General features: G+C 40.5%; 1 protein-coding gene across 2 annotated transcripts in view; it reads left to right on the top strand.

Annotated features, from left to right (window-relative positions):
- Positions 1 to 13915, top strand: part of TMTC1 (transmembrane O-mannosyltransferase targeting cadherins 1) — a 264007-nt gene that overhangs the window by 37438 nt on the left and 212654 nt on the right. For both annotated transcript variants that reach the window (XM_013057825.2, XM_004755702.3), the window contains one exon: positions 642 to 848. In XM_013057825.2, the coding sequence (XP_012913279.2) occupies positions 642 to 848 (207 nt within the window). The remainder of the gene's footprint in view (positions 1 to 641; positions 849 to 13915) is intronic.

The raw sequence follows: 13915 nt of genomic DNA, 5'->3' as shown, positions 1-13915 counted from the left end.
GCATAGAAGGGGAGTTGCTGGAACCACAGATAGACACATGTTCGCCGCGTCCTCTACTAGAGGACTTGAAACAATTGCAGCAATTGTCTGAGAATCCCCTTGGCTTTGCTCCACATTTTGGGCTTCACTTGGTAGTGTCAGATATTTTAATTTTTGCCCATTTGATGGTTATGAATTCTACTTCAGAGGATTCATGAAAGAAAATATAACCAAGGTACATTGGACAGATCAGCTATGAATGATATTTTACAAGATCATAATTATGTAAATCCCGAATACCACTTCAATCAAATATTTTGAAAGAAATCTATCTGGAGGATGAGGGGTGTGAGTGTGTGTGCATGTGTGTGTGTGTGTGTGTGCATGTGTATGTGAGTGTTGGCAACCTTGTAAGAGAGACTGAAACCTAGTATTCTATAGTAGTAAGTAAACCTAAGTTCTAAAATTTAAAAAAAAATGTTATAATTGTGTTCTTTTTAAAACCTTGTGATATATACCGGAAACAAAAAACCTAAAAGTCTTGAGGATGATTGCTTCCAGGGAACAGGACTTGGGAGTGGGTCAGGGGACTGTTACTTCTTGTTGAAAGCCTTATCATTCTGTTTGACTTTCTCTCCCCTCACTGCCACGTACATAATTAGAAGCAATGGGGTCATCCATCAACGCAGCCCACAGCAGCCTGCGAGCCCTCAGCCCTCCTCTCTGCCTGTGCACCCTCACCGGGAGAATGGGAAGCAACAGCGATTTCCTCACCGAGGAGCTTGGGGTGGTTGCCACTCCCCATCGCCGCCAGAACCCAAGAGCAGTGGATTCCCAGTGTCTCCTCGAGCCATGTGGTCCGTGATGAGGTACTGACAGGGCTCCCCAGGGCCATTTTCATGCTCCAGCACCACCTGGTGTAGCCAGGGTTGGGCAGGAGAAGTAAAATACCCAGTGAGTGTTTCCTGACTCCCCTCTCTCTCTCCGCCTTTCCCTCCCTCCTCCTCCTCTTCATTCTTCCCTTTCCCTATATTAGATGAGGTAAGATAGGAGTCGCTGGAAGCAGCAAGTAGCTGCCCCGCTCTGGGCCTTGATTTGGAAGCACCGGGTGGGACGTGGGTCTGAGAAGCCTCAGTTAGGCAGGACAGACACTTGACTGTGTCCCTAGGGAAAAGCCGTGCATGGAAGAGCAGGCACTCTGGGAGGGTGGGGGTCCTCTTTTCACCCAGCCGTGAAAATTAACAGATTCATCAGAACAGGTCCCCTCACTAAATTAGGTTGCGTCTCAAATAGTTTGAACCACGGGCAAGTCAGAATTTAATAAAGATGGAAAAGAGATTCATCCTGTTAACATTTTACCACTTCAGATTCCAGTTCTTATTCCTCTGTGCGATCCTAGAAAACTCTCATTTCAGAGTCTTGGTTTCCAGTTATTCCCACTTTTGTCGGTGTTTTTGGATTTTGCTTCGTTCATTCATTTCATTCATTTACTCATCAACATAGCTACTGAACATCTGTCAAGTGTCAGGCACTGTTCTAGGCACCAGGGATGTCCTGGTAAATAAGGAGGACAAGGTCTGAAGTCTTGTATAGCTTCCTTTCCAGTAGAAGAAGACATAGTCTAAATTATTAGCAAGGAATGAACAGTGTGGTAGAGAGTGAGGGGCGGGCCTGGCCTGGCCAAATTGGGGTTGGTTGGTCAGGGAAGGCCTCCAGAATCCCTGTAATGACAGGAGGAGCTAGTCCTGCAAAGACCTGCCAAGATCTGGGCAGAAGGTTCCAGACTTGGGCTAATGAGCAAGTGGGAGCTGGAAGAGGTGAGGTCAGGGAGTGGCCAGGCCCAGATAATGAAGGGTCCTGTTGGCTATAAAATTAAGTTTGGATTTTATTCTGGGTAGAGAAGGAACACTTTAGAGGTTTCTTACTTGTTTTAAGTGTGGAGAGAAATGATCACATTTCTTTTTTAAAATGTTCACTGGCTTCTTTGTAGTGCTTGATGTAAGGGGGCAAGAATAAAGCAGAGGAGGGTTTGGAGACTTCTATACAGACTGTGTGAACAAACAAGGTCTTGGCCACGGGTGACAGGGACTGTGTTGGATTTGGGACATCTTTTGGATGTAGGTCCTACAGGACTTGCTGATGCTTGGGATGAAGGGGAGAGGTGAGAAGAGTAAGAGAAAGGCAGGAAATGAGGATTTGGGGGTATCTGGCTTCAACAGTTGGGTGGATGGTGGTACCAGTTACTGAGATGGAAAGGCTAGGGGAGAGTAGGTTTTCTGACAGTTTGGGGCGGGGGTGGGGAGGATGAAATCACAAAAATGTATGAAATTCCTGTGGAAGGAAAAAGAGAGATAAGATAGAGTCCTATATCATTGGGGAAATCTTGACTTTTTTATGGAGGGCCGTGGAGGAAAAGAAGACAGAGAATTTTAGGGAAATTGTTAATTTTTAAAGAAAGGCCAAGGAGGAAGGGTACCTGGGTGGCTCAGTTGGTTAAGGGACTGCTTTTGACTCAGGTCATGATCCTGGAGTCTCAGGATCGAGTCCTGCATTGGGCTCCCTGTTCAGCGGGGAGTCTGCTTCTCCCTCTGAATATCCCTCTCTTTCTCTTTCAAATAAGTAAAATCTTAAAAAAAAAAAAAAAAAAAGACAGAAAGAAAGAAAGGCCAAGGAGGAGAAAGAAGAGCAATTAATAGAATATGGAGATTTTCAAGGTGGCTTCAACATGTGACTCTCATGAAGAAAGGACCATATTAGACTTTACTCAGATTCATATCCCCAGTTACTTTCACAGTGTCTGGCTAATCGTAGTTGCTCGAATATTTGTGAAATGACTAAATTAATGAACTGATGGGAAGAAAGTGTTGGAATTAATCACAGAAAGAATAATTTTCAGTAAATTTGACAATGAAGGAATGGTGGAGGGGTGCCTGGGTGGTTCATTCAGTTAAGTGTCTGACTCCTGGTTTCAGTTTCAGGGTCATGATCTCAGGGCCAAGAAATCAATCCCTGTGTTGGGCTCCACACTCTGTGGGGAGTCTGCTTCAGGATTCTCCCTCTCCCTCGCTTGCTTACTCTCAAATGAATAAATCACTCTTTTAAATGGGCTTGCCCACTCAACTCTCAATAAATAAATCTTTTAAATAAATGAAGGAATGGTGGAGAAGGATGTTATCTGGAGGTGTGTTAGGTTTTTGTTTTCATTCTTATTTTAAATTTGGTGGATGTGTGTACATGTGGGTAAGTTCTTGTTGCAAGCCTTGTCATTCTGTTTGACAAACTGTCGAGAGGAGAGATGGAAGACATGGCAGCAGAAAGGGATGGGATGAATTAGGAATACCAGGGGAATGCTGCGTTTGCTGATGTCCTAGAAATACTCCTACCATGGCTCATTTCAGGCTACATATGTGACACCCTTGACCATGGCGTTAGGGGGAGATGTGTTAGAGCCCACCACTGTGCAGTATTTCCACTGCCTCATAGACCACAGAGTTAGTAGTAAAATGAAGTAAACCAATTAGGCAGTGATGAGCTTTGAGTGGTTATCACCTTTGCTTTTAATATGATTTTTAAAATTTTGTTTCATTTTCAGTAATGGATGTACTTAATAACTGGTCTGCAGAATTCAAAAAAATTTAAAATCGTCATCTTCTGCAAGTCCAGGGTTCCAGGCGAGGACTTGGCTTAGGGGAGGAGGCAGGACACCTGTGTCATTTGATGTGGAGTGCACTTCTCTGTTGAACTCTCAGGTGGTGGAAAGATTCTTGCAATCCTTCTTAGACTGTCGATGAAGCACCTTTTGACTTGCTCTGATGGGGTTTGGGGCTAACACATTGAATCAGGTGACATTCTCTTGTAGGTTACATTTTTTTTTTAAACCCTGAACACCAGGATATTATTTTAGAAACAATGGTATCTGAAGAGCAGTATACAGCACAGCTGAAACTGGGTCAGAGTTTTACTAAGTTACCATGTTTATGGGCAAGATAGACTTTCCTTTGGAAAGTTGTCATAAATTTTCCCTCTTTTGAAAGGAAAGGTATTATATTTTTGAGTATACATTTGATTAGTGTTAAAATTATTTTTGTAAAACGTTGCATGAACTTTTGTCAGAAGCTGGTCAGGTAAAGCAAATAAAAGTCCAAGAAGTTGTGCTGTCCTAGTTCCTAAGGTCTCGAGACCATGTTTAAGTCACGGCTCCTACGAAGACATGATCTCTGATCTCCTTCAACCTGTGTTTCCCCATCTGCAAATGGGGAAAGCAGTAGGAATAACCCTTTCCTCTCCACTTGGTTGTCAGGACTAAGAGCAATAGCACAGGTAAGATGCAGACCGATAGGAGCCAGGCACACAGGTGGCCGGTCAGCGCATGGCAGCCGGCCTTGTCTGGATTGCTAGTTTCATATTATAACCCTTCTCATTCCGTGTGGGTTTCTGGACAGCAGGCGGCATCATGAAAATGGTGAACCTGCAGGGTGCAGGCAGGGCATGAGATGTTTGTGTAGGATGGGTTTTCTTTTATGTTTTTTGATTGAACTTTGAGCCTGTTTGCTAGTACACATTTGTACTGCGTGGATGGCATTAGTCTGACAAAAAATTAGGCTGAACACTATGATGTAAACTGTTTTCAGAGGTTACTACACATAGGGGAAAATCCCAACCCAGAAAAAAAAAAGACCCTACTACATTTATTCAGTTACCAGTTTTTCTGCGTGAGTTGGTGATTGACTCATGGGTAGAAAGTGCAATAGAAAACTTCACACTTAGGGTACATGCTCTGGAGTCAGATAAGATTTCAGTTGATGCTGTGTTTTACTGAATTACTCCATGTGAATTGAGGAATGTTTTGTATGTAAATATTCCTTCCCTTATCTTCTTTATTATGTTAAATTCATTCACACATGGGTACATTTTCTTTTTCACATTGGAAAGGTCAGTGAATTCTTATCTTCAGAACTCATAGCAACATTTATACATAACTATGTATAGTCAACTTTTCATGATATACTTGATTGATTTCATTTTTAAATGACAATGGTCACACTAGGCACTGAAGAACAGTTCTTGGCTCAATAAGTTCTTGGTCATTTCCTCTTTTTTCCAGCTGGATCCGACAGGGGTCCTTCATTTAACACTATTTACTGAGTACCTACTCAGTGCTCAATACCATTTTTGGTGTGAGGAATATGGTGGTGAAGCAAATTCAGCCCTGCCTTCATGGAACTTGGCTGGGTGATGATCATGGTATTTTTACTTAAAATGAGCTCATTTTCTACCTTTGTGGGCAATGTAGTGGTTAGAATTTTTTCACTTCATTGGGTCTTAAAAGAGTTTTTCTTGTAAATACCTTACCCATAGGTATGCAGATCCAGAAACTAAGACAGGTTTAGGACTGGAGAACAGTTTGGCACTAAAGTGAATTTGTGAGGTAATTAAATTCAGGGGACTTAGGGAGGCACATAAATATTTTGACCTTCACTTGCGGAATGGGTAACTGAACTTTTAAGTATCGTTTTAATGCTGGATTTCTGTAGACCTTGCATTACACTCTTTTCCCCCAAAGTAAGAAATGCTGTGCAGATTAAACTCCTGAGGTGGGATTTTGTACTTTCATCCACACATATGATCCTGTGAATAGGGCAGGTGTGTTGCAGATCATTATTAATAGTCTCAGCTTTGAGAGGAACTTTGTAAGCTAGCGAAGTGTGATTTGCAAGTGATAGAAAAAAAATCTGTTGAAAGCTTGTATCTGACTAATAACTGGGCTCTCTTTTGTATCCCCTTACCCCCAGTTTTACACACTTTTTCTGTTGACTGGTTTTCAAATGAGCCATTTCTAGTCTCATTCAGCTGCTGCTTTCCAAAATGAAATGCCCAGGGGTGCCTGGCTGGCTTAGTCAGGAAGACATGTGGCTCTTGATCTTGGGGCTGTAAGTTCGAGCCCCACATTGGGTGTGGAGATTACTTAAAAATAAAATATTTTTAAAAAAAATAAACGACTGAGTGAAAGAGATGTGGTGTTAACTAATAGGTCTACATGGAAAATCATCCAGCAGTTCCAGGTGAAGTTTGGGGGCTCATAATAAATCCCCTCCGCTACTTTAAAATCTCGTAATGCAGGTGTGAGCCTCAAATGAATCCATGTTAAGAATATAGATCACCTCATGAAAGTACATGTTAAGTAAGATTTTATTATAAAGAGACTGCAGATTCTCTTCAGTTGCTATTTATCATTTTCTACTTTGCTTTGTTTAAAGATGAACTGGGCCACATTTTGCTAGAGAATTTTTCTCTCTTCCTCAGTGGTGTAAATTCTTTGGTCTTTTAGTTGTTCTTGGATGGCTGCTTCCAGATCATTATGACTTACTTCAGGGAGGCACATGATGGGTGGAGGGATCCGGGAAAGCAATGACGCCTGGGCTGCATTTTATAAAGACACTAGCCAAACCAGCCAGCGTAATTATTGTTAAAATGATTTATTATGTAACAACTGTGTAACTGTCCACTATCAACCTATCCTATGGGCACAATATCCCAATGATACTTCTTCTGACTTTTTTCCCATATGAGCTTTTTCATAGTTTGTCCATTTCTTTTTAACATAGCGATCTGACCATAGCTTTTGCTAATACTGTGTGCTCCTTTTGGATGTCAGTGAACTGCAGACATGCTTAGTGAATGTGAGGCACTGGAGAAAGGAAGTGAGTGATTGCTGGAGGCATTTGTCTTCCTGTAGAGAAAGAAATATTTTATTGGGAAGGGTGAACAAATGGTGGTATTTTGCTAGAGGAGTGATGGAAAGGGTGAGAAATTTCTTTTAAAAACATTGAAATGGGGGCGCCTGGGTGGCTCAGTGGGTTAAAGCCTCTGCCTTCAGCTCAGGTTGTGATCCCAGGGTCTTGGGATCGAGCCCTGCATTGGGCTCTCTGCTCAGCTGCTTCCTCTTTTCTCTCTCTCTGCCTGCCTCACCACCTACTTTTGATCTCTGTCTGTCAAATAAATAAATTTTTTAAAAAGAGGCTAAATTATTAAAAAAAACATTAAAACATAAATTACGAAGTTATTTTTAAGTCTGTGTTGTCAGATTTCTTAATTAGGAAGTGCGTTTATTGTGATACTATCATTAATGTACCTTTAATGTTCATTAGTAGGATCGATTTACCCAAGCTGGGCTTTCAGATTCTTTTAGAGTAAATAGCTTTTTCGAAATATGGAACTTATCAGAAAAGTATTCTCTTGTGTGGATACAGAATTAGAAAAGAATTGTTTTTTCTTCTTACTGTTTCCTAACCATTAGTTTTGAGCGAGATCATTCTTTTTGAACCAGACCTAGAGTATGTGGTGAGGCAGGAATTACCTTGATGAGTTTGTCTGAAAGCTTATTGTAATCTGCTTTGGTTCTTGAACTGAGCTCTGCACTAAAATGGATCATTTCAGTAAAGTGTTCCTTGGATTCATTCAGAACATAGCACTAAAAGCTTCTTCCAAATAAATCACATGCTAAGGAGGCAAAATTCCTTTTAATTTATGGATGGCAGTTGGTAGAGTTCCTAACTGCTGACAGCCCCTGGTTCATTCTGTTGAATCTTGATTGGGTACTGATTCTTGGCAATCTTCGATCCCCTGGGAATTTCAGTCAGTGGATGATAAGTTCTTTCCTTTCTCAGTGTAGAGCAATCAAGCTTAGGCATCTGCTTTCCAACTGGATGCACAGGGACATATGTTGAAAGAGAAAACTATCAGAATGTAGGCATTTCTGGTTGGCATGCAGTTTTGTCATTGCCACAATAAGCTCTTCATAGAAGAGGATCCCAGGCCTCCTGCTTTTCCAGCCCCTCACCAGCCCCTGTATGGAGCTCTGCACCTCTGTCCTGTGTGCTTAAGAGGCTGGGTGGTCTCCAGGCCACCAAACAGCTCTCCTTTCTTACTCTGAGCACAGCAAGGGCTCTTAGGATGTTTAGGGAGTTTACTGCTTTCTTTGCTCTTTTTGTTAATGCTACTGACATCCAGCTTAATAATTTTTTTCTCTTTATCTTTCTAAGTGTTAGCCTGCTGAGAGGTTATAGAGTGATTCTAATAGCAGTATCAGTTCATCTTACCATTGTAAACACTCAAGGTGTATATCAATAACTCACGGGAATCTTGTGCCACCACGCCCAGCGATCCGTTCATGGTGGCTGCAGATAATTAGGTGGGATTTTCAGCTTGTTGTTCTGAAAATCATCTGCCACACGTTTTGATCTGGTCATGTGTTTTGTAGTGTGAATGTAAGAGAATCTTAAAAATGTACATACTTGAGAAAAACTTTTTTTTTTAATTCAAGAAGAGTTTGGAGGGACTTTTTAAAAAAATTTTTTATTAACATATGATGTATTTGGAGGGACCTTGTGAGTGGAAATTGTGGGAATAAAAATGATTGAAAATTCCCTTGTTAGAAGCAAGCACGATGTTTTTCAAAATCAGTGTCAACCACAGTCACTCCCATGGAGTGTGCACTTAACCATCCGCCAGAGATGGGGTCACAGGTTTTATGAGCAGCTTACAATTTTCATTCCTAGTAAAACCTATGAGGGAGACAGTGTACAAAGACCATGGGCTCAGACCAGAGTGCCCGGGTTTGAATTCTGTTCCACTTCTTACCACGTATATAGTCTTTGGCCACTTACTTCATCTCTCTGTGTCTGTCGTTCCCTTGTGGGTAGGTGGCAGTCCTGCCGATTCCTACCCCATGAGGGTATTGTGAGGAATGAATGAGTTTATGTAGGAAAAGAGCTTAAAATAGCTTTTCATTAATGGTAGTGCTAGGATTTTGCTTCTCTTCCCCCTCTTGTTTGTTTTATGCCAAAGCCAATGTGGAAGAAATACTGTTTATAAATCTTCTTTTAGCACATTCACATTTATGAAAGAAAATTGAATAGTCTTGATTTTTACTTGTGATATTTAGTTGTCTTCTCTTTTTTCATGAGTTTAAGTAGTTTAAAGGGAAATGATTATTCAAGAAAAATATTCCTGTACCCCTCATGGAAAGTTCACTGAAGTTTAGCAGGATGATAGAATTCTCGTGTTAACACTAATTCTTGACTGATAAATACCATGCCCATTATGAATTGTCTCAAAGATGTGTTAGTTTATGAGACTAACAGTTGACTTTTTAAAATTCAGAGTTTTTGGTTTTTTAGAATTACTACAGAATAAAACATTGCTCTAGTAAACAAATCATTAGGTTGAAAAAAATAATAAAGACTTAATTTATCAATATTTTTAGGTAGGTGATCAGACAGCCATATAGGAATACGTGTTTTATGTTGTAGATTTGTGAATTTTTAATGCCGCTCATGTTTTTCAAACCGTGATCTTTATTACTTTATATATAATGTAGAAAATATGTATTGATTTTGAAATCACCAAAAGCAGCAGTCTCCATGAGAAGCCTGGCATTAAAGATTTGCTTGTAACGATTTAACCTCTAAAAGTATTGGTAAAGTGTTTAAGTGGAACATAAGTATGGATTTTTAGGGAATGAAGGCGATTAATATATCATAATTTGGAAAAAAATAATAAAAGGAAAACAAACAAACAAACCCAAACAACCAGCCAAAGCTGGACAGAGGGGCGGAGGAAGTATGTTTGTCTCATGTTAAGAGTGAGACATACCCTCAGTCCCTAATTGAATAAATAATACATTTCAGCTTTTGAGTGGTAGAGCTTTGGGTTCCTGACAGTTAAGTCTTTATCATAGATTGTTTTTCATACTTTGCATTTAGCTCTTAAAGTAATTTTTGTTTGTCAGTGTAAAAGGAATATGACTTTGTGAAAAGAATTATGATCTGTACTGCAATAACAGTGAATGTTTTTGATTTAAAAAAGTTGTCTAGGCGCACTTGGCTGGCTCAGTCAGTGGAGAGTGAAATTCATGACCTCAGGGTTGTGGGTTTGTGGCCCACATTGGGTGTGGAGATTACTTAAAAAAATTAAAAATTAAAAATAAATTAAAAATAAATAATTCATCTGTTTGATTACAGTTTGGGTTTTCATGCAGTCAGTGAAAGGCTGTGTGTTTATCCTCATGCAACTTGTTTCTCTCTTTTTTATGGTGTGTAATTTACAGCTGCAAAGGTTAGGTAAACCTTTCAGATAAATTGAGATTGAGTGCCAATCTCCAGTTATTTTTAAGCAGAAAATACAGGTACAATAATAGCTGAGAACTATTGGTTCAAGAGAACATGATGTCTTGAACACTGAAACTGTCATCATTGTCCCTCTATGCTGTTTGTGAAAAGTCTCAACAATGTAGGGTTGCTAATAGGTTTTTTTGCTTATTTGTTTGTTTGGTAAAGGAAGAGTTTATTTCCCAGGGTGGACTGTGTATGTAAAGAAATGAGAGGCACCTCTGGGTAGTGTAGGAGCCTTGGCCTGGTTTGTGGGAAAACTGGGTTCACTCTGATTCTGATTTGTTGGGGGTCCTTGGGCCAGTTACTTTACTCCCATGGATTTTTGTTTTTCTTACCTGTGACACAACATAAGGGAGACAGGGTGGACTGGTTTCCAGTCATGTGAAACTCTCTGTGAGGCCTGTTTTGGCCAGACCCTTATGAGTCTGTGCTGTCGCTGTTCCTCTTTGTGTCTTCCATGGACACGTGTGCAGGTGGAAGGGGGTTGACTGTGAAAGGAGACGACATGGAGAAATGACCCTCATGTAGGGCTCTCAGGAGTAACTAAATGGACAGTGGAGGGCATTTTGCTAATGTGCATTTTGTCATTTCCTTTTCCGTCTTGAGTTCTTGATGACCCGAAGTCTTTAAAACTTAAGTCAGATGTCTTGATGAAAACTATCAATATGGGAAAAGATCAAATTTTGCCTTCAGTTTTCCTGTTGTAATCAGTGCCATGCCTTTGGAAGCTGACTCCTGCTGCTATCTATGCAGAAGTAGTTTGTTGATTCATTTCATTAATAAACATTTATTAAACACTTGGTACAAAAATGTCTTAGGGATCATTTGCTTGCAAAGAACAAAGCCTTTTGAAAACTTGCTTCAGCAAATTGAGGCATTTGTTAGAAGGACACACTGGAATGTGCCAGCACCCCAGCATGGAAATTGAGCCTGGGTTTGTTAGGGACACAAAAACTGGCAAAGTCAGCAGATTTATTTTCTGCCTCTTTGGGGCTTCATGGTCTTTTGCTTTAAAAAAAAAAAAATTCGTGTTGTTTTTCTTTCCACCTCTTTTTAAAGACTAGCTTTTCTTATTTTGTTCAGTGCAGAGCTGCCTCAGTCCTAGCTTCACATAGCCTCGCAGCTCAGTTCCACAGAAGAGGGGCTAGATTCACTGGGTCCTGACTGCAGAGTCCCAGAGGGGGACTGATTGGCCCAGCGTCGATGTGCTTACAGCCCAGGAGAGAGGTTGTACAGATAGATAAGGTCATCTGTGGCAGTAAGTGCAGTTAGATACCTGCACACCGAAGGAGGGATATGCAGGGCCGCATAGCATGTCGGCTAGGGAAATCTGATGTGAGCCGTGTTGTCGCAGATGAGCCAGTGAACTGAAGGCAGGACGGCTCTCCAGGCAGAAGGTATAGCGTGAGGGAGAATGCGGCAGCGCGCACCTGCGGAGCGTATGTGTGTGTGTGCACGTGTGTCTGTGTGTTCGTGTGTGTGTGCACGTGTGTCTGTGTGTTCGTGTGTGTGTGCACGTGTGTGTGTAATAAGCAGCTCAGGACTCGAGTAATGGGAGATGAGGCTGAGAAGGTTGGCAGGAGCCTGTCACGAGGAATTTGGGAGAGATGCCAGGGGACTTTGACTCCTGCCTAAGGAAGGGCAACAACAGGTGCAGGACAAGCTCGTCTGTTTTTTTGGATCACACATACGAGAAGTCTGAGCATAAAGCTGGATGGAGCACAATTTTTAAGTGAAGATTAAAAAGCTCAAACCATTTGATGTTATTTGTATACTTTTGAGAATGACAAAGCAGTAATTCTGAGATTTTTAACATATTTGAATCCTACATATCTGTGAAAGCTCCATATTTTCTCTTTATCTGTAAAGATTATATAAAATTTTCTTATATAAAATTTCTTATATAAAATTTTCTCTACACATTTTTGTAATTTTGGAAGAATTATTATATTTAAGATCAGTTAGCAGGAGCCTTAAGAGTGCATTTGCCTGTGGTAGGGAGAGGCTCTACCATTTATCCACACCTGTTAATTGATTTATGCCTTTTTGATTTATGATTTTCTTCTAAAGAATAGAAATTAATGGAAACTTCACAGAGGTGATAATCCCTTCCTATTATGCATTCAGTATGCTAAGTTTGATATAATTTTGATTTCTGGTTTCTGATTAAAATAATCATTTCTTCTTATGTGTATTGTGTCCAAGCAGCTGTTGTGTTTTGTATTGGCACAGATAATTGCTTTTCTACTTGGCAAAGAAAATGAGCAGATGCAAAACAAATATCTTTTCCTGGCATGGTCTTTTGGAAGCTCTAAAGCCCAGTGTTGACGACGTTTTCATAAGTGATACAGCAAGTGCAGCTCAATGTCAGACTGTAGCTATTAACTGCCAGGTATTCACTGTGTGTGGCCAAGATAAATTCTAACCAAATTTGTGTATTTGACTTAGATTTCGAGCTTGAAAATAAGAAACAGTTTAGTTTTCCCATGAGGAAAATAGTATGTTGACATGAAGGCCTCTATTGATGCAATTGCCCCCAAAAGTGATTCTAGAATTTCCATCTTCATTTACTTTTAATATTGGTGGAGCCGTGGTGTGCTCAGTGGTTAGGTGCATGGCTCCTGGGGTCACACCAAATGGACTTAGGTCCCAGATTTCTCATTTAGTAGCAGTATAAACTTTGGATTAAGTGATTTCCATATCCATAAAATAGGAATAATCAGTTCTTAGAAATGGCATGAAATATTTAAAGCATGAGGCCCAGTACAACACAGTCCCAATTAGCACTTGTGCACAAATCTGAAAATGTCCAGTCTCTGTATTTGGGCATGGGGAAGATAAGCTGTCTACCTAATATATCTGTGGTGCTACTTTTCAATGTCTTGAGAGTTCTGGCTTAAGTAGTCATTGTCCATTCCACTGGGAGGTGAAAAGAGAGCCAACATGGATTGCCTATTTCAAGCCAGGAAAGAAACTTTTAATTGTCACCAAGTGCTTGGGAAGTAGATCTTCCCACCACATTTACATGTATGTGAAAGGTCAGACTCACAGAGGTTGCATAATTTTCACATCGATACATAGCTAGAATGTGGAAGATTCAGGATTTGAACACACATCCATTTGATTCTACTATATCGGTTAGCAAGGTCAGGCCCTTCACAGTGTTTCCTGGAAAGATTTATAAGAAGTTTCTAGAAAGGACTATTTTGGGGAAGGCAGAAGTATACTGGGAGAATCAACCTATTCCCCTTTTTCCTGCATTTCATGGAGCCCAAGTGGCTTTAGCCATTTTACATGTTGGGCGCTGATGACGCTGGGGTTGGCTCTTGGCCATGTCCTCATCATGCTGGTGCTACGGGGGATTTCGCTGTTTGTAGCACCCAGCTTAGCACTTTTGAGAAAACTATTCTTCATTTTAAAGTGAAATGCTAGGTGGGATGTGTCACATTTCATCAGGAAGCAGTCATCGAATACCATTTTTCTGTAAAGCAAAGTTCTGTAAAGCAACAGTGAGCTAGCTGTTCAGTTATAGATGCAGTCCTGGGTCTCTGATTATTGTATCTGCTGAATTTTCTGCTGGATAGTGGTATTGCTCTTCAGGGAAACTTTTCTATGTGTGACATTTTTGAAAGATAGATTGTGTGTGTATGAGAGAGAGAGAGGGAGAGAGAGAGAGAGAAAGGTAGAAATAGTATTGCTTTGTGGACTTCTAAAAAAGGTTTTATTTATTTGAGATTTTATTTATTGAGAGAGAGCATGAGTGG

The sequence above is a fragment of the Mustela putorius genome, unplaced genomic scaffold (genome assembly GCF_011764305.1).
Source record: "Mustela putorius furo isolate JIRA1106 unplaced genomic scaffold, ASM1176430v1.1 tig00537227_pilon_pilon_pilon, whole genome shotgun sequence".
In the NCBI taxonomy this organism is placed as follows: domain Eukaryota; kingdom Metazoa; phylum Chordata; class Mammalia; order Carnivora; family Mustelidae; genus Mustela; species Mustela putorius.
Note: the sequence above shows the minus strand (reverse complement) of the source record. Positions and strands in the feature narration are given on the sequence as shown.